Genomic DNA, 21,076 nt, shown 5'->3' on the forward strand with positions numbered 1-21,076 from the left:
GGTGGTTCACACCTGTAATCCCAGCGCTTTGGGAGGCTGAGACAGGCAGATCACAAGGTCAGGAGATTGAGAACATCCTGGCTAACACGGTGAAACCCCGCCTCTACTAAAAATACAAAAAAATTAGCTGGGCGTGAGCCAAGATTGTGCCACTGCACTCCAGCCTGGACAACAGAGCAAGACTCCATCTCAAAAAAAAAAAAAAAAAAGGGAACAACAGATGCTGGTGAGGCCGTTGAGAAATAGGAATGCTTTTACACTGTTGGTGGGAGTGTGAATAAGTTCAATCATTGTGGAAGACAGTGTGGTGATTTCTCAAGGATCTAGAACCAGAAATACCAGTTGACCCAGCAATTTCATTACTGGGTATATACCCAAAGGATTGTAAATCATTCTACTATAAAGATAAATGCACACATACATTTCTTGCAGCACTATTTACAATAGTAAAGACTTGGAACCAACCAAAATGCCCATCACGGATAGATTGGATGAAGAAAATGTGGCATATATACACCATGGAATACTATGCAGCCATAAAAAAGAATGAGTTCATGTCCTTTGCAGGGACGTGGATAAAGCTGGAAGCCATCATCCTCAGCAAACTAACACAGGAACAGAAAACCAAAAACCATATGTTCTCACTCATTAGTGGGAGCTGAACAGTGAGAACACATCAACACAGGGAGGGGAACATCACACACCGGGGCCTGTCAGGTTGTGAGGGACAAGGGAAGGGAAAGCATTAGAACAAATACCTAATGCATGTGGGCTAAAAACCTAGATGACAGGTTGATAGGTAGCAGATCACCATGGCACATGTATACCTATGTAACAAACCTGCAGGTTCTGCACATTTGTCCCAGAACTGAAAGTAAAATTTCTAAAAAATTTAGAAAAAAATTTTTTAACTTTAAATAATGTAGGCATCGACAGCTACAAATTTCCCTGTAAGCACTGATTTAGCTGCATCCCACAGGTTTTGATATGTTGTGTCTTCCTTTTCATTCATCTCAAAGTATTTTCTAATTTTGCTTGGTATTTCTTGTTTGACCCATTGGTTATTTAGTACTGTGTTGCTTAATTTTTACATATTTGTGAATTTAGCAAATTATTTTCTGTTATTAGTTTCAGTTTCATTCCATTATGTTTAGAAAACATAATGACAAGGAAACTTGTACAATTTCAGTCTTTTTAAACTTATCAAGGCTTGTTTAATGGCCTAGCCTGTGATCTATCCTGGAATATATTCCATGTGTGCTTGAGAAAAATGTGTATTCTGCTGTTGTTGGGTGGAGTATTCTCTAACAACTTATATGTTTGTTAAGTCTAGTTTGTATATAGTGTTCTAAATCTTCTACTCTTGTCCCTCAGTATCCATGGGGGATTGGTTCCGGGAACCCCTTCAAATACCGAACTCCACAGATGCTCAAGTCCCTTATATAAAATGGTGTAATATTTTCATATAACCTATGTATATCCTCCTCCTATATACTTTAATACAATGTAAATGCTATGTAAATAGTTGTTATACTGTATTGTCTAGGGAATAATGACAAATCTGTATATGTTCAGTATAGATGCAACCATGCTTTTTGTTTAATTTCCAAATTTTTTTGTATCTGTGGTCACTTGAATCCATTGATGCAGAATCCCTAGTGTATTAGTCTGTTTTTACACTGCTATGAAGAACTACCTGAGACTGGGTAATTTATAAAGGAAAGAGGTTTAATTGACTCACAGTTCCACATAGCTGGGGAGGCCTCAGGAAACTTAACAATCATGGCAGAAAGTGAAGGGAAAGCAAGGTATGTCTTACATAACAGCAGCATTTGTGGGAGAGGGTCAACTGCCAAGCACTTTTAAAGCATCAGGTCTCGTGAGAACTCACTATTATGAGAACAGCATGGGGAAACCACCCCCATGATCCAATCACCTCTCACCAGGTCCCTCCCTCAACATGTTGGGATTACAATTTGAGAAGATATTTGGGTGGGGACGCAGAGCCAAACTATATCACCTAGATACAGAGGGCCAACTGTATTTCCTTGTTGATCTTCTGGTTAGATGTTCTATCCAAATTGAAAGTGGGGTTTGAAGTCTCTGACAACTGTTGTTAACTATGTATTTACTCCCAATTCTTTCAACCTTTCATTGCACGTACTTTGAAGCTCTGTTGTTAGCTGTGTATATATTTACAAGTGTTATAACTTACGAGTTGACCTTGTTATCATTATAAAGTGTCTGTCTTTATCTCTGATAGCATGCTACGTTTTAAAGTCTATTTTGTCGTTATTAATATAACCACTCCAGCATTCTTATGGTTGCTATTTGCATAACACAGGGTATCTTATTTGACTTATGATTTTTCAACTTCACAATGGTGCAAAATCATTCTGTTTTTCACTTTCAGTACAGTAGTCAGTAAATTGCATGATATTCAACACTTTACTATAAAATAGGCTTTGTATTAGATTATTTTGCCCAACTGTAGGCTAATGTAAATGTTCTGAGCATGTTTAAGGTAGGCTAGGCTAAGCTATGTTTGATAGGTTAGATGTATTAAATGCATTTTTTACTTATTAGTCCATTCTAACACTACTATAAAGAAATACCTGATACTGGGTAATTGTAGGGAAAAAGGGTTTAATTGGCTCACAGTTCTGCAGGCTGTACGGGAAGCATACCAGCTTCTGCTTCTAGGGAGGCTTCAGGAAACTTACAATCATAACAGAAGGTGAAGGGGAAGCAGGCACATCTTACATGGCTGGAGCAGAAGGAAGAGATACAGGGAGGAAGTGCCACACACTTTTAAACAACCAGATCTCACAAGAACTCTATCACAAGAACAGCAGCAGGGGAATGGTGCTAAGCCATTCATGAGAAACTGCCCCCATGATCCAATCACTTCCTACCAGGCCCTACCTCCAGCATTGGGGATTGCATTTCTGCGTGAGATTTGGGTGGGGACATAGATCCAAACCATATCAACTTCTGTATTTTCAACGTACAATGGGTTTTTCAGGACATAACCCCATTGTAAATCGAGGAGCATCTGTGTATCTTTTTCCATTCTTTTACTTCCAATCTGTTTATATCTTTGAATCTAAAGTGTATTTCCTATAGACAGCATATAGTTGGATATTGTTTTTTAATCCACTGTGACTGCCTTTTTTTCCTTCCTTTTTTCTTTCTGCCTTTTCTTTGAATTGTTTAGTCACATTTATTGTTATTTTTTGTGTAGTTGGTTTTACATCTGCCATTGTGCTCTTTGTATTTTGTATATCTTGTGTCTTTCCTGTTCTTCCATTCCTCCTTAATTTTTTTCTTTTGCACTGAGATTTTATTTTATTTTTATTTTTAGAGTCAGGTCTTGCCCTGTTTCCCAGGCTGGAGTGCAGTGGCCTGATCATGGCTCTCTGTAGCCTTGAACTCCTGGGCTGAAGGGATCCTTCCTCCTCCGCCTCAAGTAGCTGAGACTACAGGTGTGTGCCACCATGCCTGGCTAAGTGTGTGTTTTTTTGTTTTGTTTTGCTTTTTTTTTTTTTTTTTGAGACAGAGTCTTGTTCTTTCGCCCAGGCTGGACTGCAGTGGCACTATCTGGGCTCACTGCAAGCTCCGCCTCCCAGGTTCACGCCACTCTCCTGCCTCAGCCTCCCGAATAGCTGGGACTACAGGTGCCTTTTTTTTTAAATTTTATTTTTAGAAACTGGGTCTTGCTTTTATGTTGCCTAGGCTGGTCTCAAACTCCTGGCCTCAAGTGATCTTCCTGCCTCAGCCTCCCAAGTGACTGGGATTATAGATGTGAACCACCATGCCCAGCTGCATTGAGTACAATTTTTCTATTATAACATTTTAATTTCTTTACTGATATTTTCACTTTTTGAAAGTTATTCTCTTAATTACTACTCTAGAGCTTACCACATACATTTTATCAGAATTTACTTCTGACTTATACTAACAAAATTCAATGAGATAGAGAATTGTTACCCATATATAGCTCTATTTAATTGTCCTCCTTTATATACTATTGTTTTACAATTATATATTTGTTATAAACCCACCAATACATTTTTATAATTTTTACTTTACATAATTTTCTGTTAATAGTGGAAACAGAAAAGAAATAAGAGCAAGTATATATTGGTAAAGTTTTTAATGTTTACTTTCTTATTTACCATTTATGGTTTTCTTCATATGTTCCTGTACATTCAGGTTACCATATGCTGTCATTTCCTTTGTACAGTACAGCTCTGCTTTCATCCACCTCCTTTGTGCTGTTGTCATATATAATACATTTTTACATCTTAAAGCCTAAACAATATAATTATATAAAATCGACTTATAAAATTGCCTTTTAAATTAAGAAAGATGAAAAACACACATTTATACTGTCTTATATAATTTAAGAATTACCTTTATCTTTGTTCTTTGTGTTTTAGGTGGGTTCTCATTTCTATCTGGGTTTACTTGCTTTCAACCTGAAGAATTTTCTTGGTATATTTTGTAAGGTGGGTCTAGTAGAAATAAATTATGTTTCTATTTATCTGGTAATGTTTTTATTTCATCTTCACTTTTGAAAGATAATTTGCTGGATAGAAACTTCTTTTTTTTCTTCTTCTTCTTTTTTAGAGAGTCTCGCTCTGTTGCCCAGCCTGGAGTACAGTGGCATGATCACAGCTCACTGCAGCCTCCGCCTCCTGGGTTCAAGTGATTCTCCTGCCTCAGCCTCCTGAGTAGCTGGGATTACAGGCACACACCACCATACCCAGCTTTTTTTTTTTTAATAGAGCTGGAGTTTCACCATGTTGGCCAGGCTGGTCTCAAACTCCTGACCTCAGGTGATCCATCCACTTTGGCCTCCCATATTGCTGGGATTATAGGCATGAGCCACTATACCCGGCCAGGATAGAAAATTCTTGGTTGAGAGTCTTTTTCTTTCAGAACTTTGATTATGTTATCCACTGTCTTCTGACCTCCGTTAGTTCTGATGAGAAGTTTGTTGTTTATCTTATTGGGGTACCCTTGTACATGATAAGTTGTTTTTCTCTTGCTTTCAAGATTTTCTCCTTGTCATTAACATTTAACGTTTTTACCATGATGTTTCTGAGTGTTGGTATCTTTGTGTTTATACTACTTGGAGTTCTTTGGGCCTCTTGGATGTGCAATTTAATGTTTTCCTGGAAATATCAGAAGTTTTCCACCATTATTCAAGTATTTCTTAAACAGTGGTAAAAATATATAACATGAGGATCAGTCTACATTCTTAGACATTTTTAAGTGTACAATACAATAGCAAAATGCTGTACAGCAGGTCTCTAGAACTTTCTCAAAACCTTGCATGACTGAAACCCTGTACCCACTGAATAGCAACTCCCCATTTCTCCCTCTCCCCAACCCCTGGCAACCACCATTGTGCTTTTTGTTTCTATCAGTTTGACTATTTTAGAAACCTCATAAAAGTGGAACTATGCAGTATTCATCCTTCTATGACTGTCTTATTTCACTTAGCATAATGTCCTCAGAGTTCATTTATGTAGTTGCATTTGACAGGATTTTCTTCTACAATATTTTATGGCTGAATATTTCATTGTATGGATATACCAGATTTTCTTTACACATCCATCTGTTGATGGACATCTAGGTTGTTTCCACCTCTTGGCTATTGTGAATAATGCTGCAGTGAACATGGGAGTGCAAACCTATCTTCAAGGTTCTGATATTGGCCAGGTGCGGTGGCTCATGCCTGTAATCCCAACACTTTGAGAGGCCAAGGTGTGTGGATCATGAGGTCAAGCGATCAAGACCATCCTGGCCAACATGGTGAAACCCTGCCTCTACTAAAAATATAAAAATTAGCTGGGCATGGTGGCACGTGCCTGTAATCCAAGCTACTCAGGAGGCTGAGGCAGGAGAATTGCTTGAACCCAGGAGGTGGAGGTTGCAGTGAGCCAAGATCGTGTCACTGCCCTCCAGCCTGGTGACAGAGCAAGACTTCATCTCAAAAAGAAAAAAAGAAGAAAAGATTCTGAAATAAATTCTTTTGGATAATTACCCAAAAGTGGGATTACTGAATCATGATGGTTCTATTTTTAATTTTTAAAGAAACCTGTATATTGTTTTGCATGACCGCACCATTTTACATTTCTACCAACACATCATCAACACTTGTTATTTTTCAGGCTTTTAAAAAATAATAGCCATTCTAATGTGTGTAGCGATACCTCTTTGTGGTTTTCATTTGCATTTTCCTGATGATGTTGAACATCTTTTCATATATTAATACCTGTTGACCATTTATGTGTCTTCTTGGAGAAAAAAACTTATCCCATCTTTTTTTAAATGGGGTCTTGCTCTGTTGCCCAAGCTAGAGTACAGTGGTGCCATATGATGTACAGTGTACATCATAGCTCACTGCATCCTTGACCTCCTCTGCTCAATAAGTATCTTTATTTCTCACAGTTCTTGAGGCTGGAAGTCTAAGATTAGGGTGCAAGCATGATCAGGTTCTAATGATGGCCCCTTCTGAATTGCATACTGCCAACCTCTTGCTATGTCCTCACATGGCAGTGGAAGCAAAGGTCTCTGGGGTCTCTTTTATAAGAGCACTAATCCCAATTACGAGGGACCTGCCTGCATAATCACCTCCTAATGGTCCCACCTCCCAATACCATCACCTGTGTTTCAACATATGATTTTTGTTTGTTGTCTGTTGTTTGAGAGAGAATCTCACTGTTGTCCAAGCTAGAGTGCAGTGGTGAGATCATAGCTCACTGAGGGCTCAAACTACCAAATTCAAGCAATCCTCCTTCCTCAGCCTCCCAGGTAGCTGGGACTACAGGCATGTGTCACCACGCCTGGCCTGGGCCTTGTTTTATTGGGAGGTTTTTGATTACTGCTTCAGTCTCCTTATTTTAGGTATAGGTCTACTCAGACTTTCTATTTATTCATGAAATCAGTCTTGGTAGGTTGTATATTTCTGAGATTTTATCCATTTCTTCTACATTGTCCAATTCATTGGCATATAGTTGTTCATAGCAGTAGCTTACAATCTTTTAATTTCTGTGGCATCACTTGTAATGTCTCTTTCATTTCTGATTTTGAGTTTTCTCTCTTTTATTCTTAATCTAGCTACAGGTTTATCCATTTTGTTATTTTCAAAAAACCAACTGTTTTGTTGTTTTTTCTATTGTTTTTCTATTCTATTGCATTCTATAGATTGTATTTATTTCTACTCTAATCTCAATTATTTCCTTCCTTCTTACTTTGGGGTTAGTTTGTTCACCTCTAGTTCCTTGAAGTATGAAATTGGGATTATTTTGGATCTTTTAAAATGGAGGCATTTATTGCTATAAAATTCCCTCTTAGTACTGCTTTTGCTTCATCCCATAAGTTTTGGTATGTTGCATTTTTCACTCACGTCCATGTGAAGAGACCACCAAACAGGCTTTGTGTGAGCAATAAAGCTGTTTATTTCACCTAGGTGCAGGCGGGCTGAGTCCGAAAAGAGAGTCAGTGAAGGGAGATGGGGTGGGGCCATTATAGGATTTGGGTAGGTGAAGGAAAATTACAGTCAAAGGGGGTTGTTCTCTGGCCGGCAGGGGCGGGGGTCACAAGGTGCTCAACGGGGGAGCTTTTGAGCCAGGAAAAGGAATTTCACAAGGTAATGTCATCATTTAAGGCAGGAACAGACCATATTCACTTCTTTTGTGGTGGAATGTCATAAGTTAAGGCAGGAACCCGCCATCTGGATGTGTATATGCAGGTCACAGAGTATATGATGGCTTAGCTTGGGTTCATAGGCCTGACAGCATTTCCATGTTTATTTTGAAATACTTTCTAACCTCTTTTGATTAGTTCTGTGAACCCAGAAAACCTGAGACAGGTCTCTGGTAATTTAGAAAGTTTATTTTGCCAAGGTTGAGGATGTGCTGTGACACAGCCCCAGGAGGTCTTGACATCATTTGCCCAAGGTGGTTGGGGCACAGCTTGGTTTTATACATTTTAGGGAGACATGACACATCAATAAATATATGTAAGAAGTACATCGGTTTGGTCTGGGAAGGTGGGACAACTTGAAGCAAAGGCAAGAAGACTTGAAGTGGGGAGGGAGCTTCCAGATCACAGATAGGTGAGACACAAACAGTTACATTCTTTTGAGCTTCTAATTAGCCTTTCCAAAGGAGGCAATCAGATATACATCTATCTCAATGAGAAGGGGGATAATTTTGAATAGAATGGGAAGCAGGTTTGCCCTAAGCAGCTTGAGTTTTCCTTAGTGATTTTGGGGGCCCAAGATATTTTCCTTTCACAGTTCTTAGATCACTGGTTGTTCTTCATATATTTTCTTCTGAACCTTGTCTGTCTCCTCTCCTGGTTCCCCTATTGGGTGTGTATTGATGTGCTTAAAGATATTCCACATTCGCCTGAGGCTCTATTCATTTTTTTAAACTTTTTTCTCTCAGTCATCTTCAAATTTATTGATTCTTCTGCCAATTCAAATCTATTGATAAGCCCCATAAATTAATTTTTAATTTTGATTATTGTACTTTTCAACTCCAGAATTTTCATTTAGTTGCTTTTTAAATAATTTTTATCTTTATTGATATTCTATACTAGATGAGACATTGTCTTCATACCTAACTTTACTTCAGTAAGCATGGTTCATTTAGTTTTTTGAACACATTTATCATAGCTCCTTTGAAGTCTTTGTTAAATCTGACTTCTCACAGGCAGTTTGTGTTCTTGCATTTTTCCTGTGTATGGGTCACATTTTATTGTTATTTATTTATTTACATGTCTCCTACTTTTTTTGAAAACAGACATTTTAGGTAATACAGGAATTCTGGTTACTGGTTCCTCTCCCCCTTCTCTAGAGCTTGTTTTTGTTGTTTGCTAGTTTATTTGTTTTATAACTTAGACTATTTCAGTGGCATACATTTCTTCATGATGTGGAGCCTCGAGCATAATCAGGGTCATCCTACAATGATAACCTTTTTGGCACAGCTGTCTCTTTCCCTGATCTGCCTATGAAGCTATCTACTTCAGATGGTATTACATCATTCCCATTAGGGTCCACTAATTGCAGGCTGATTGCTCTGGTGTTTTTGACAGTGCCCTAGGGCAGTGGTTCCCAACCTTTTAGGCACCGGGGACCAGTTTTGTGGAAGACAATTTTTCCGTGGATCAGGTGAGGAGGGATGGTTCCGGGATGAAACTGTTTTACCTCAGATTATCAGGCAATAGGTTCTCATAAGGAGCACGCAACCCAGATCCCTTGCATGTGCAGTTCACAACAGGGTTTGTGCTCCTATGAGAATCCAATGCTGTGGCTGATCTGCCAGGATGCAGGGCTCAGGGAGTAACGCCCATTCGCTCACCCACTGCTCACTTCCTGCTGTGCAGCCCAAAACCGGTCCATGGCTTAGGGGGCTGGGGACCCCTGCCCTAGGGCATGAATTGCTCAGCAGTCTGATCCAATTACATTTGGGCAGGAATATTGTTTAAAGTCCATCTTTGAGGTTTGTTCTGATTCCAGAAGCTGTCTCTTTCCCTAGTTCTCTCCGATAAACCAGCTGACCTGTGGTTTACTGTCTTACTAATTTAAAGAGCTATTTTTGAGAGTTACTTTAGGCTTGAACCTCCCCTACACTCTGTTTCAAATGAAGTCAGTTCTTTAAGGGAAAGCTTGAGAATTCTATTATGGACTGCCTCTCCTCCTAGGCAAACTCTCTGAGCCACTTCCTTGGGCAGTGAGTGAGACAGTAGTCTATGGTCTTCCCATTGTGGAACCTCTGCCTATGAGCAAGCTGAGGCCAGAGCAGTTAGGTCCCAAATAGTCTTAGCCTGCTGTGCCTCTGCCCTTGGAGAGAGGCTGAATGGATGAAGGGAGCTCTTGTCCTGTCGGCCTCGTTCACTGGAATTTAGCCTCTTTAACTTGGAGTTAGAGGGTATGAAAAGTGCTGGTGGCCTGTCCTCCTGGTGAGATATGGTAAGCTTTCATTGGAAACTGAGGGGAGAGGGAGCCCCTTCTTGGCCACGTCTGCCTAGAGTGAACCATCTGTTGAGCTGGGGGTGAGGGAGGGGGTGGAGCAGATTGTGATTCAAATGCCACAAACTCTCCAGGAAGGAGGCTGTTGGGGGGAGAGGGAAGTGAGAGAGAGGATGGAGGAGAAGAGGGGGAGAAAAAAAAATAACGAATTCTACATGCTCTCCCTATTCTTACCAAATGTTAGTGGAATTTATTGCATAAATATTTCTTCCTTTGCTGTTTTCCCTTAGGGCATTTGCTGGAGACTTTAAATGGTTGTTTGGTTTGTTTTTTCTTTTTAAATAGTTCTTGCTTTGTTTTGCAAGAAGTGAATCCACTGAATTCCAGTTTATACTGTTATCCTGGAAGTGGAATTTTCAAGCATTTATTTTTGAATAATATTTCTGGTGGATGTAGAATTCTAGCATGGCAGTTATTTTCTTCAAAATTAAAAAATGTCCTTTTGTCTGTTGTTTTCCACCTCTAAAATCACAAAGTCAGCTTTCAGTCTTATTGTTACCTGGAAGATAAATGTCTTTTTCCTCGTGCTGTTTTTTGATATTTTTTTCCCTCAGGTATTCGGTAGTTTTGACTGTGTTATACCCAGGTGTGGTTTTCTTTGTATCTTAGGATTCTTAGAGCTTCTTGAATGTGCGGTGGTATGGTATGGCTCTGTATTCCCACCCAAATCTCATCTTGAATTGTACTCTCATAATTCCCATGTGGGAGGGACCCGGGGAGAGATAATGGAATCATGGAGGAGGTTTCTCCCATGCTGTTCTCGTGGTAGCAAATAAGTCTCACGAGATCTGATGGTTTGATAAGGGGAAACTCATTTCACTTAATTCTCATTCTCTCTCTTGTCTGCTGCAATGTAAGATGTGCCTTTCACTTTCTGCCATGATTGTGAGACCTCCCCAGCCATTTTGCTAAGGCTGGTCTCCAACTCCTAGACTCAGGCAATCCACCTGCCTCAGCCTTCCAAACTGCTGGGATTACAGGCTTGAGCCACATGCCTGGCTGATTTGTTCTGTTTTTGTATTTAGAGATGGGGTCTTGCTATGTTGTGTTGCCTAGGCTGGCCTCTAACTCCTGGTTGCAAGCCATCCTCTTGCCTCAGTCTCTTGAGTAGCTGGGGCTATAGATGTGTGCCACCATACCCAGCTCTCATTTTTAGTTTCAATTTTATTTTATTTTATTTTTTTCTTTCCTTCCTTCCTTTCTTTTCTTTTTCTTTTTCTTTTTTTTTTTTTTTTTGAGATGGAGTCTCACTCTGTCACCCAGGCTGGAGTGCAGTGGTGTCTCAGTCTCCCCAGTAGCTGGGACTACAGATGCCCAGCACCACACCCAGCTAATTTTTTTGTATTTTTTAGTGGAGATGGGGTTTTACCGTGTTAGCCAGGATGGTCCCAATCTCCTGACCTCATGATCCGCCTGCCTTGGCCTCCCAAAGTACTGGAATTACAGGCATGAACCACTGCACCTGGCCTTTTTTTTTTTTTTTTTGATGGAGAACTCTCATTCTGTCACCCATGCTGGGGTGCAGTGGCACAATCTTGGCTTGCCACAACCTCCACCTCCCAGGTTCAAGCAATTCTCCTGCCTCAGCCTCCCAAGTAACTGGGATTATTGGTGCCTGCCACCATAGTTTTCATTTCCTGCAGGTGAATCTTTTTAGTTTCCTGATTAGTCGCTTAGGCCAGTTTTGTTGTTGTTCCATTTTCTGTTTTATTTGCATTCTTGTCTGAAGATTTGTTCCTTCCTCCTCCTCCTTAGGGCTTCATTCCCACTTTTGCAGAAACAGTTTAATGACCTCACCAATGTCCTCCAGGACTCTTCCTTCCCTTCCCTTTCAGCTGAGCTGACCCTCCTCTTGGGCATCTTGGTAGCAGGGAGGGCATGTGGCAGGTGCCTGTGGGATGCAGTTTGCCAAGAGCCCTCCTGAAGCTGGGCTGCCTACTGTTGCTCCATACACTGCCCACGCCACTGGGACCCCTGTGGGTTTGTTTCTATCATGTATTTTCTCTCTTGATTTCTTATTTTTTCTTTCTTTTTTTTCCCCACATGCGTTCTGATGTTTGAGTGGGGTGTGTGTGTGTGTGTGTGTGTGTGTTGTGTTTGAGATGGGATTTCTCTATGTTTACCAGGCTGGTCTGGAATGCTCAGGCTCAAGCAATTCTCCCACCTCAGCCTCCCAAGTCTCCGGGATTAAAGACATGCACCACTGTGCCAGCTCCGAGTGTTAATTATTATAGATAAAAAGGCATAGAGGCCCTGCATGATATCCTCTTGAGAAAGGATTAAGTCTCCTTTTGACAGGAAGATAACATGCCATTGGATCACCTTATCAAAGGTTGGTCTTTATTAAGGCTGGTAGAAAAAAAAAAGTCCTACTCATTGGTCACCTTCGAGGAAAGCTAGGAAACTGATTCATCACTCTGAAAACTGGTAAACAAAAAATCGAGTATTCTGCCTTTACTAGATGTATTGTACATGTAGTATTGGGTACAATACTAGAAAGGCAGGATACCCAATTGATGACAAGAAGTTTAATTTCTCTTCATAGAAATTTTGGCTAAAGAACCAAGGAATGACAGAATTGAAACATCACTATTTCACAATCCCAAATTTGAAAGTGAATCTAGATAATGACCATTAAGTATGTTAACATCACACAAAAAAAAAAACCAGACATTTTGTACCTCCTGATAGAAAAATATACCACTTATGAAGTTTTTTTGGTTTTTTGTCCTAAAAAACTTGAAACCTAAGGTATTATCTAAAAAATCTGAATACAGAAATGATTGATGCTACTACCACATCCTTCTCCCTACCCTGCACCAAGAATACCTAACAGCAAGACATCGTATATTTAGGGCAAAACCCAGGAGATTGCCTCAAAAGAAACCAAAGCTGAGCAAAGACAGCTCAGTTTTTCGTATTTAGGGGTGCTGTGGCCTTATAACCACCTCACTCAAGTACCTTTCCACTTAACAAGTACACTCATATACAGGGATCCCAAGCATCTTTTTATTGTCTCATTTGAAAATACACACAGCCGGCTGGGCGAGGTAGCTCACACCTGTAATCCCAGCACTTTGGGAGGCTGAGGCAGGCGAATCATGTGAGGTCAGGAGCTCAAGACCAGCCTGACCAACATGGAGAAACCCTATCTCTACTAAAAATACAAAATTAGCCAGGTGTGGTGGCATATGCATGTAATCCCAGCTACTCAGGAGGCTGAGGCAGGAGGATCACTTGAACCCAGGAGGCAGAGGTTGTGGTGAGCCAAGATTGTGCCATTGCACTCCAGCCTGGGCAACAAGAGCAAAAAAACTCCATCTCAAAAAAAAAAGAAAGAAAGAAAATAAACACAGCCAACCAAGGATCACCAGATATCTGAGGGAAATGGCAATATGAACTTTAGTGTGAGATGTTGGTTCTTGTCTTATGGATGCCTCTGTCTTGTGGTTTCTCATTTTGTTCACATTTATTTTGTCTCCTCCCAGCAAAATAACACCTAAAAGAATCATCTTTTAGACTTTAGTCCTGAGACTACCTTGAGGACTCAACTCAGATACCTCAGAAATTTTTCTCCCTACATTCAGGATGTTTATTTTCTAGGACACTGTTTGTAGGTTTCTAGAGTAAATTATGAAGTTTGCTTTTTTCCTTTCATACTCTGAATGGCAAAATCAATCCCTCTGTAGTACCATGAGTAGTTCACAGAAATCTATTGAGATTACTTAGCCCAATTTTATTTCATTTTATTTTATTTTATTTTATTTTTTGAGACAGTCTTGCTCTGTCACCCAGGCTGGAGTGCAGTGGCACAATCTTGACTTACTGCAACCTCCACCTCCTGAGTTCAAGCTATTCTCCTGTCTCAGCCTCCCAGGTAGCTGGGATTAGAAGCACCCACCACCGTGCCCAGCTAAATTTTGTATTTTTAGTAGAGATGTGGTTTTGCCATGTTGGCCATGCTGGTCAAAAACTCCTGACCTCAGATGATCCGCCCACTTTGGCCTCCCAAAGTGCTGGGATTACAAGCGTGATCCACCATGCCCAGCCATACTTAGCTCAATTTTAGGCCTTATCCAGTTAGTATTTTTAGCTCAGTCTCCCTGTTCAAGCAGTGCAGTCTCAAGCAGCATCCCATTATAACTAATGATAACTACCATTTGCAAAAGGGAGATTCCATTGTTATTTTGTGGTATCTCAACACAGGGCTGCCCTCTTACTGTTCTGACCTCGGTTATCCTTCCCACAGTCTTTGTATCTATGTGACTTTGTGCTTGTTTTTTGTTTGTTTCATTGGTTGGTTTTGTATTTTTCTTTTTAATAAGCTTCATTTCATTGGGTCTCAGAATTCAGTTTTATAGTTTTCACAAATTTTTGGACACTTTTGTTCACTGGAAATGTGTGATTTGGGACTGTTGTGTATACAGATCAAATAGTTTTTTTCCATCATCTATTGCACCGATGTACACCCCATTCATTATGAGTCATTTATCCTTTATTTTCAACAAATATTTGAATATGCTATGTGTAAGCCTTAAGAAGATACCTTGTTTACAAAGTATGCAGCAAAGACATGAATAGTGGAGGCAGCCTCCAATTCCTCTCTCCTGGTAACTCTCCTCAAATCCTTTCTCAGATCTTGCCTTTCCTACTCCATGTGTTCCTGGTAGCCTAGTTGCAGATTTAAGCCCTTGACCTTGGGCATATTACCTTCCTCTTCCTTCCCACACCAGTGTTCATTGCTTTACCAGCATGCTTCTCTTTTTCCTCTTCCCAATGGGGTCACATTTGTTGCTTTTTTTTATTTGCATTCTGAGTATCAGTATTATCCTAGAAGATGTTTGTTTGATATAAATATTTCTGCTTATTCTCTAATTCTTTCTTCCATCGTAAAATGCAAGCAATTCACTTTTTTTTTTTCATTCTTTCAGGCTATGATTCTAGGATGGAAAAAGAGGGATTCATTCCAAAGCAGGACATTTCTGAAGAATTGGAATCCCAGAGAGCAAAATCAGAAGATCACGTAAGGAATGTTTTTAAGGAAACTGAAGAGATGAGTAAAACTGAGGAAAAGTTAGGGAATTGCTGGAGAAAATATGCAGTAGAAGGAGTTAAGAACTCCTTCTCCCAGAAGAGCAATTTCAGAGCAATTACTATGAGGTATGTGAAAACCCTCTCTAGAGAGAATGGCCAGAAGTTCAATGCTGTTGGAGCAAACTGTATTACAGGCTCAAATCCTGCCAAACATCTTAGAGGGTCTAAAGAGGAGAGTCTCCATCCAAGTGTGTCAAGTGTAGAAAACTTGCAAAAACATGAGGACCTCATTAACCTCCAGAGTTTCCAATTAGGAGAAAGAGCCTGTCAGACAGATGTGTTAGTGAAAGTACCCAGACAGAGTTCAGTTCTTAGTGAGAATCAAAGGATGAATAATCCAGAGAGACCGTTTCAGTGTACCGGGCATGGAAAAACTTACAATCAGAACAGAGCTTTTAACCAGCACCAGAGAATTCATAGTGGAGAGAAGCCCTGTGAGTGCATTGAATGTGGAAAAGCTTTCAGCTGGCCCACTATCCTCAGTAAACATCAGAGAATCCACACTGGTAAGAAACCCTACACATGTGAGGATTGTGGCAAATCTTTCAGTGCTCACTCATACTTTATTCAGCATTGTAAAATTCACACTAGAGAAAAACCCTATGAGTGTATTAAATGTGGGAAAACTTTTAATACACGTTCATCTTATGTTCAACATCTAAAAATTCATACAGGAGAGAAACCTCATGAGTGCAATCAGTGTGGGAAAGCCTTTAGTCATAGCTCTAATCTAATTCATCATCAGAGAATTCATAGTGGAGAGAAACCTTACAAGTGCAAAGAATGCGGGAAAGCCTTCAACAGACAATCACACCTTATTCAGCATCAGAGAATTCATTCTGGAGAGAAACCTTATGACTGTAAGGAGTGTGGCAAAGCCTTCAGTACACAATTATCTCTCATTCAGCATCAGAGAATTCATACAGGAGAAAAGCCCTATGAATGTAATGAATGTGGAAAATCCTTTAGCCTGAACCAAACTCTTACTGTCCATCAGCGAATTCACACTGGAGAGAAACCTTATAGGTGTAATGAATGTGGGAAATCCTTTAGTCAACGCTCACAAGTTATTCAACATAAGAGAATTCACACTGGAGAGAAACCTTATATCTGCAATGAGTGTGGAAAATCATTTGGTGCTCACCTCTCCCTTATCCAGCATCAGAGAATTCACACTGGAGAGAAACCTTATGGTTGTAGTGTGTGTGGGAAAACCTTTAGTCAAAAGGGACATCTTATTCAGCATCAGCGAATTCACACAGGAGAGAAACCCTATGAATGTAGTGAGTGTGGAAAAGCTTTCAGCCAGAGTTTTAATCTTATTCACCATCAAAGAACGCACAATGGCGAGAAGCCATATGAATGTAATGAATGTGATAAAGCCTTCAGTGTGCTTTCTTCCCTTGTTCAACATCAGAGAATACATAATGGAGAGAAACCCTATGAGTGTCACACATGTGGGAAGGCCTTTAGCCAGGGATCACACCTTATTCAGCATCAGAGGAGTCACACTGGTGAGAAACCCTATGAGTGTAATGAGTGTGGGAAAACCTTTGGACAGATATCCACCCTAATTAAACATGAGAGAACACACAATGGAGAGAAGCCCTATGAGTGTAGTGACTGTGGGAAGGCCTTCAGCCAGAGTGCACATCTTATCCGCCATCAAAGAATTCACACTGGAGAGAATCCCTATGAGTGCAGTGACTGTGGGAAGGCCTTCAATGTTCACTCCTCTCTCATTCAGCATCACAGAATTCATACTGGTGAGAAACCTTATGAATGCAGTGAGTGTGGCAAGGCATTCAGTCAGCATTCACAATTTATCCAACATCAGAGAATTCACACTGGAGAGAAACCCTACATGTGCAATGAGTGTGAGAAATCCTTCAGTGCACGCTTATCCCTTATCCAACATGAGAGAATTCACACTGGAGAGAAACCCTATGTGTGCACCAAATGTGGAAAATCCTTCCGACAAAGCTCTCACCTTATTCGACATCAGAGAATTCACAGTGGGGAGTGACCTTATACATGTAATCAATGTGGAAAAACCTTCAGTCAGAGAATAACTCTTAGTAGTCATGAGAAAATCCATACAATTCATATTAGAGAGGAAGCCTAAGAATGTAGTAAGTGTGGGGAACTCTAGTGCAGTCATCTTTCATTCAACATTGTACAGTTCACAGTGGAGAGTAACTGATCAGTCTATAAATTCCTCACAGTTATACATTATATGAGAGTCATACTGGTGAGAAATGAGTCACTTTATGGTTTTCCTTTTGGAGATTCAGCTCTTAAGGGATTTCACTCTCCCAGTGAGCTGCTAACTAAAGGCAGGCTGCTAAAGTGTATAGCAACAATCCCACAATAGCACACCTTACTTCAGATTTAGAGGATGAGCCCCCTTCTTGAGCCCTGTAGATAAGTGAAAATTATTTAGACGAATTTCATAGCACCAGACCTTAAGATACAGTTAGGTATTTCACTTGAGACCACTTGCTTTTCTTTTCTTTTCTTTTTTCGTATCATTTATTTCAACTTCAAAGAAAGTGGTTGAGATCCTTGCACTTCAAAGTGTGATGGAACCAGGCTGGGGTTTTCTTTGTTTGGGCCTCTTCAAAACGTTTTTATTCTGTTATAAGGAATATGGTACCTTAAGCTCCAATTCACAGGGAAGAGAAACATGATTATAAGCAAAAGTTTGTTAAGGAATAAGGTGACTCTTTGTGTAGATTAAAATAGTTGAGACCTTGCTAAAAAGTCAAATAACACTGTACTCCACCTCCAGGTTTCCAAGAGTTAAGATGCTGCCAGCAAGGAGCTTGCAGTCTTGTAGCTGGCCCAATATATCCAACTAATTCAAAATGGGAAATTGTACATTTTACTTAAACAGGATTTGGTAGATGGGTCTTCTAGATATGTTGTCATGAAGAAAAATCAGGAAAATGTCCAAGAGTGGGAGCCTGTGGCTTATGGCTTCACTTACCCATCACAGATAGCTATGTTCCACTGCAAGAACAGAGTTCATGTCTTTTCCTGAGGTGGCTGGAAACCTTAATCTCCTGAAATTAAGTCAAAACTCAATGTCAACTCACCCAGCTGTCTTGCCTGCAGGCTGAGCCAGGGACTTAGAGCTTGTTACCCAGTTACAACTTCTTCTAGAGAAGAACTTTTAGAAGGAAGGAAAAAGAAATTCAGTTTCCCCCAAGGATCTCTTCTTTGAGGTTCCATCTAGAGATGACAAAAGGGGGCTGGGTGCGGTGTCTCACGCTTGTAATCCCAGCACATTAGGAGGCAGAAGCGGGCAGATCACGAGGTCAAGAGATCAAGACCATCCTGGCCAACATGATGAAACCCCGTTTCTACAAAATGCAAAAATTAGCTGGGCATGGTGGCAGACACCTGCAGTCCCAGCTACTTGGGAGGCTAAGGAAGGAGAATCACTTGAACCCAGGAGGTGGAGGTTGCAGTGAGCCAAGATTGCACCACTGCACTCCAGCCTGGCCACAAAGCAAGACTCCAAAAAACAAAACGACAAAAGGGTTAGGAAGCTGTGGCAGTGTCTTTCTCTGAGGCCTGTGATTACAGAACCAAATCAGAAAATAATAACTTTTTTGTTTTAAACCTATTTACCTACAATGGAGGTGTTTACTTAACTAAGGACCTCAGTATTTACTCAAATCCAGTTTTGGGTTTTATGGCTAAAACATTTCTCCAGATTAACCATATCAGTTTGGAATATGTTTTTATTTTTTATTAAATATTTCATCCAAATTATACCGAATTTTATTTATCATGGCTTTTAATGTTCTCTATTCAAGTCAGAAATTTCTGTTTCCTAATTACTTGGCTTGGTGATGGCATTAATATTGGTTGGGAGCTAGATGGTCTCTGCTCTATTTGATGATTGGCATACAGCAATCATAACACTTGGTACTTCCTAGCGTTGTTTTTTTTTTGGAGACAGTATCATGCTGTGTTGCCCAGAGTGGAGTGCAGTGGTGCAGTCATAGCTCACTGTGACCTTGAACTCCTGGGCTCAAGCGATTCCCCTGCCTCAACTTCATGAGTAGCAGGGACTACAGGTGTGTACCACCACATCAGCCTCTCCTGGCTTCTTAACCAATTGCATTAAAATTGAGAGGAGAAAGGCATTTTCAGTTTCTTTAGTTAATAAAAAGAAGCCACTTCTGGAGGAGTTTTATGCCTATACCAGCAGAGGTTCAGCCTTCCAGGAATCTCATCATGATCCATACTGCTGACACAGGCCTTTGTCACCTGAAGCATTCTTAAGAAGACTGACATTAAACAGGACAATTGTGAACTCTGCTTAGTAAGCATCATACATATCTTACAACTCATTCTGAAGACTCCTTTATTCTTGCTTTTCCCAGAGAGCTACTGTGTTTACTCATGCTCACTGTACTCACAAGAGAAAGAATAAGTGGCATATTTGCAGGTGCTGATGGTCACAAGAGCGTTTTACTTTTTCCTCCATGTATGTCTGTTCTGCAGTCTTTCCACTGATGCATGCTATTGTAGACTTCTTAGGTTGACCTTGGCCTTGACCTCCACTACTAGCTCTTGGCCCAAAACTGAAGATGTGCATCAGAAAGGGACAGATTTGGTCTTTCTGCTGTAAAAGATATTCTGCCTTAGTGCCTGCTAATTTGTTGTGCATAGTCCTGTGCAGCCAATCTTCCCCACCAATTGTTAATTTGTTTCATAAGTGTATTCACAAACATTAAAATGTAATTGGTGGATTCCATTACTGCCCATTTTCATGTAAGGTGGGAGGCAATTTGTATGGCTGGGAATCTGTAAGATTTTTAGGACTAAAACTCCTACCTCTAATCCCAGTTTCTGAGGCCCTGGCTCTCCAGGCAGCATGACTGAGTTGGATTTGTCTCTGCCACAAAACCTGCCAAGGCTTCTTCATCACCCAAAACACTCCCATGACCAACCTCTATGAAAAGAGGGGCAAAGGTCATTATTAATCACAGACATGCAAAATGATATTACAAGATGTCATTTTACCCTTACTAGGTTGGCAAAAATTAAAAATCTGACAGAGAATGACACCAAAAATACTTAGCAACAGTTACTCTCATACACGGCTGATAGTGGAAGCTGGTATGACACACTGGAAAATATTTTGGCATTATTAATACAGTTAAAAATTAGCCCTGGCCAGATGCGCTGGCTCACACCTGTAATCCCAGCACTTTGGGAGGCCAAGGCAGGTGGATCACCTGAGGTCAGGAGTTTGAGGCCAGCCTGGCCAACACAGAAAAACCCCATCTCTACTAAAATAATTAGCCAGGTGTAGTGGCGGGAGCCTGTAATCCCAGCTACTCAGGAGGCTGAGGCAGGAGAATCTCTTCAACCTGGGAGGCGGAAGTTGTAGTGAGCTGAGATAGCGCCCCTGCACTCCAGCCTGGGTGACAAAGTGAGACTTCATCTCAAAAAAGTAAAATTATGTAACCCACAACCCAGTTCCACTCCTGCACATACATGTTGGGGATGCACTTGCATGAGAACTAGAAGATGTGTCCCAAAATGTTTAATAGCAGCTCTTCCTGTAATAGCAAAAAAAAAACAAAAAAAGGAAAAACAAGTCCCAGTGTTCATGGAGAGGGGGAGAAAAGAAGTTTGATTATAAGTATAATATAGAAGAAAACTGTGTCAAAATCAATTACCTGCAGCTACACACATTATTCTTAATGCTGTCACTTTGCAGGGGAGTGTGGATTGTTCCCAATACTGACCAACTTTGATTGCTTCCTGTAGTGAAACTCCAGGAGACCTGGGGAATGGGATAAAAGTGTGACCTGAGAGACAGTACCAAATAATTGAAAGATTTTTCCAGCTTACTGTTGGCAGAAGTGTGGGTGATATGAAAGGGAGCAGATTCTAAGGCTGTTCAAC

The 21,076-nt window shown here is 40.5% G+C and overlaps 1 protein-coding gene across 2 annotated transcripts in view; it reads left to right on the plus strand.

The window, feature by feature from the left end:
* Positions 1-19,916, plus strand: part of LOC100603526 (zinc finger protein 252-like) — a 35,481-nt gene extending 15,565 nt beyond the window's left edge. Inside the window, exons 2-3 of one of the 2 annotated variants that reach the window (XM_030804621.1) lie at positions 4,443-4,511; positions 14,983-19,916. In XM_030804621.1, the coding sequence (XP_030660481.1) occupies positions 14,997-17,171 (2,175 nt within the window). In that variant the 5' untranslated portion in view covers positions 4,443-4,511; positions 14,983-14,996 and the 3' untranslated portion in view covers positions 17,172-19,916. The remainder of the gene's footprint in view (positions 1-4,442; positions 4,512-14,982) is intronic. The other variant, XM_030804620.1, reaches the window with a different exon arrangement.
* The last annotated feature ends 1,160 nt before the right edge of the window (positions 19,917-21,076 follow it).

The sequence above is a fragment of the Nomascus leucogenys genome, chromosome 23 (assembly GCF_006542625.1).
Source record: "Nomascus leucogenys isolate Asia chromosome 23, Asia_NLE_v1, whole genome shotgun sequence".
NCBI classification, from domain to species: Eukaryota; Metazoa; Chordata; class Mammalia; order Primates; family Hylobatidae; genus Nomascus; species Nomascus leucogenys.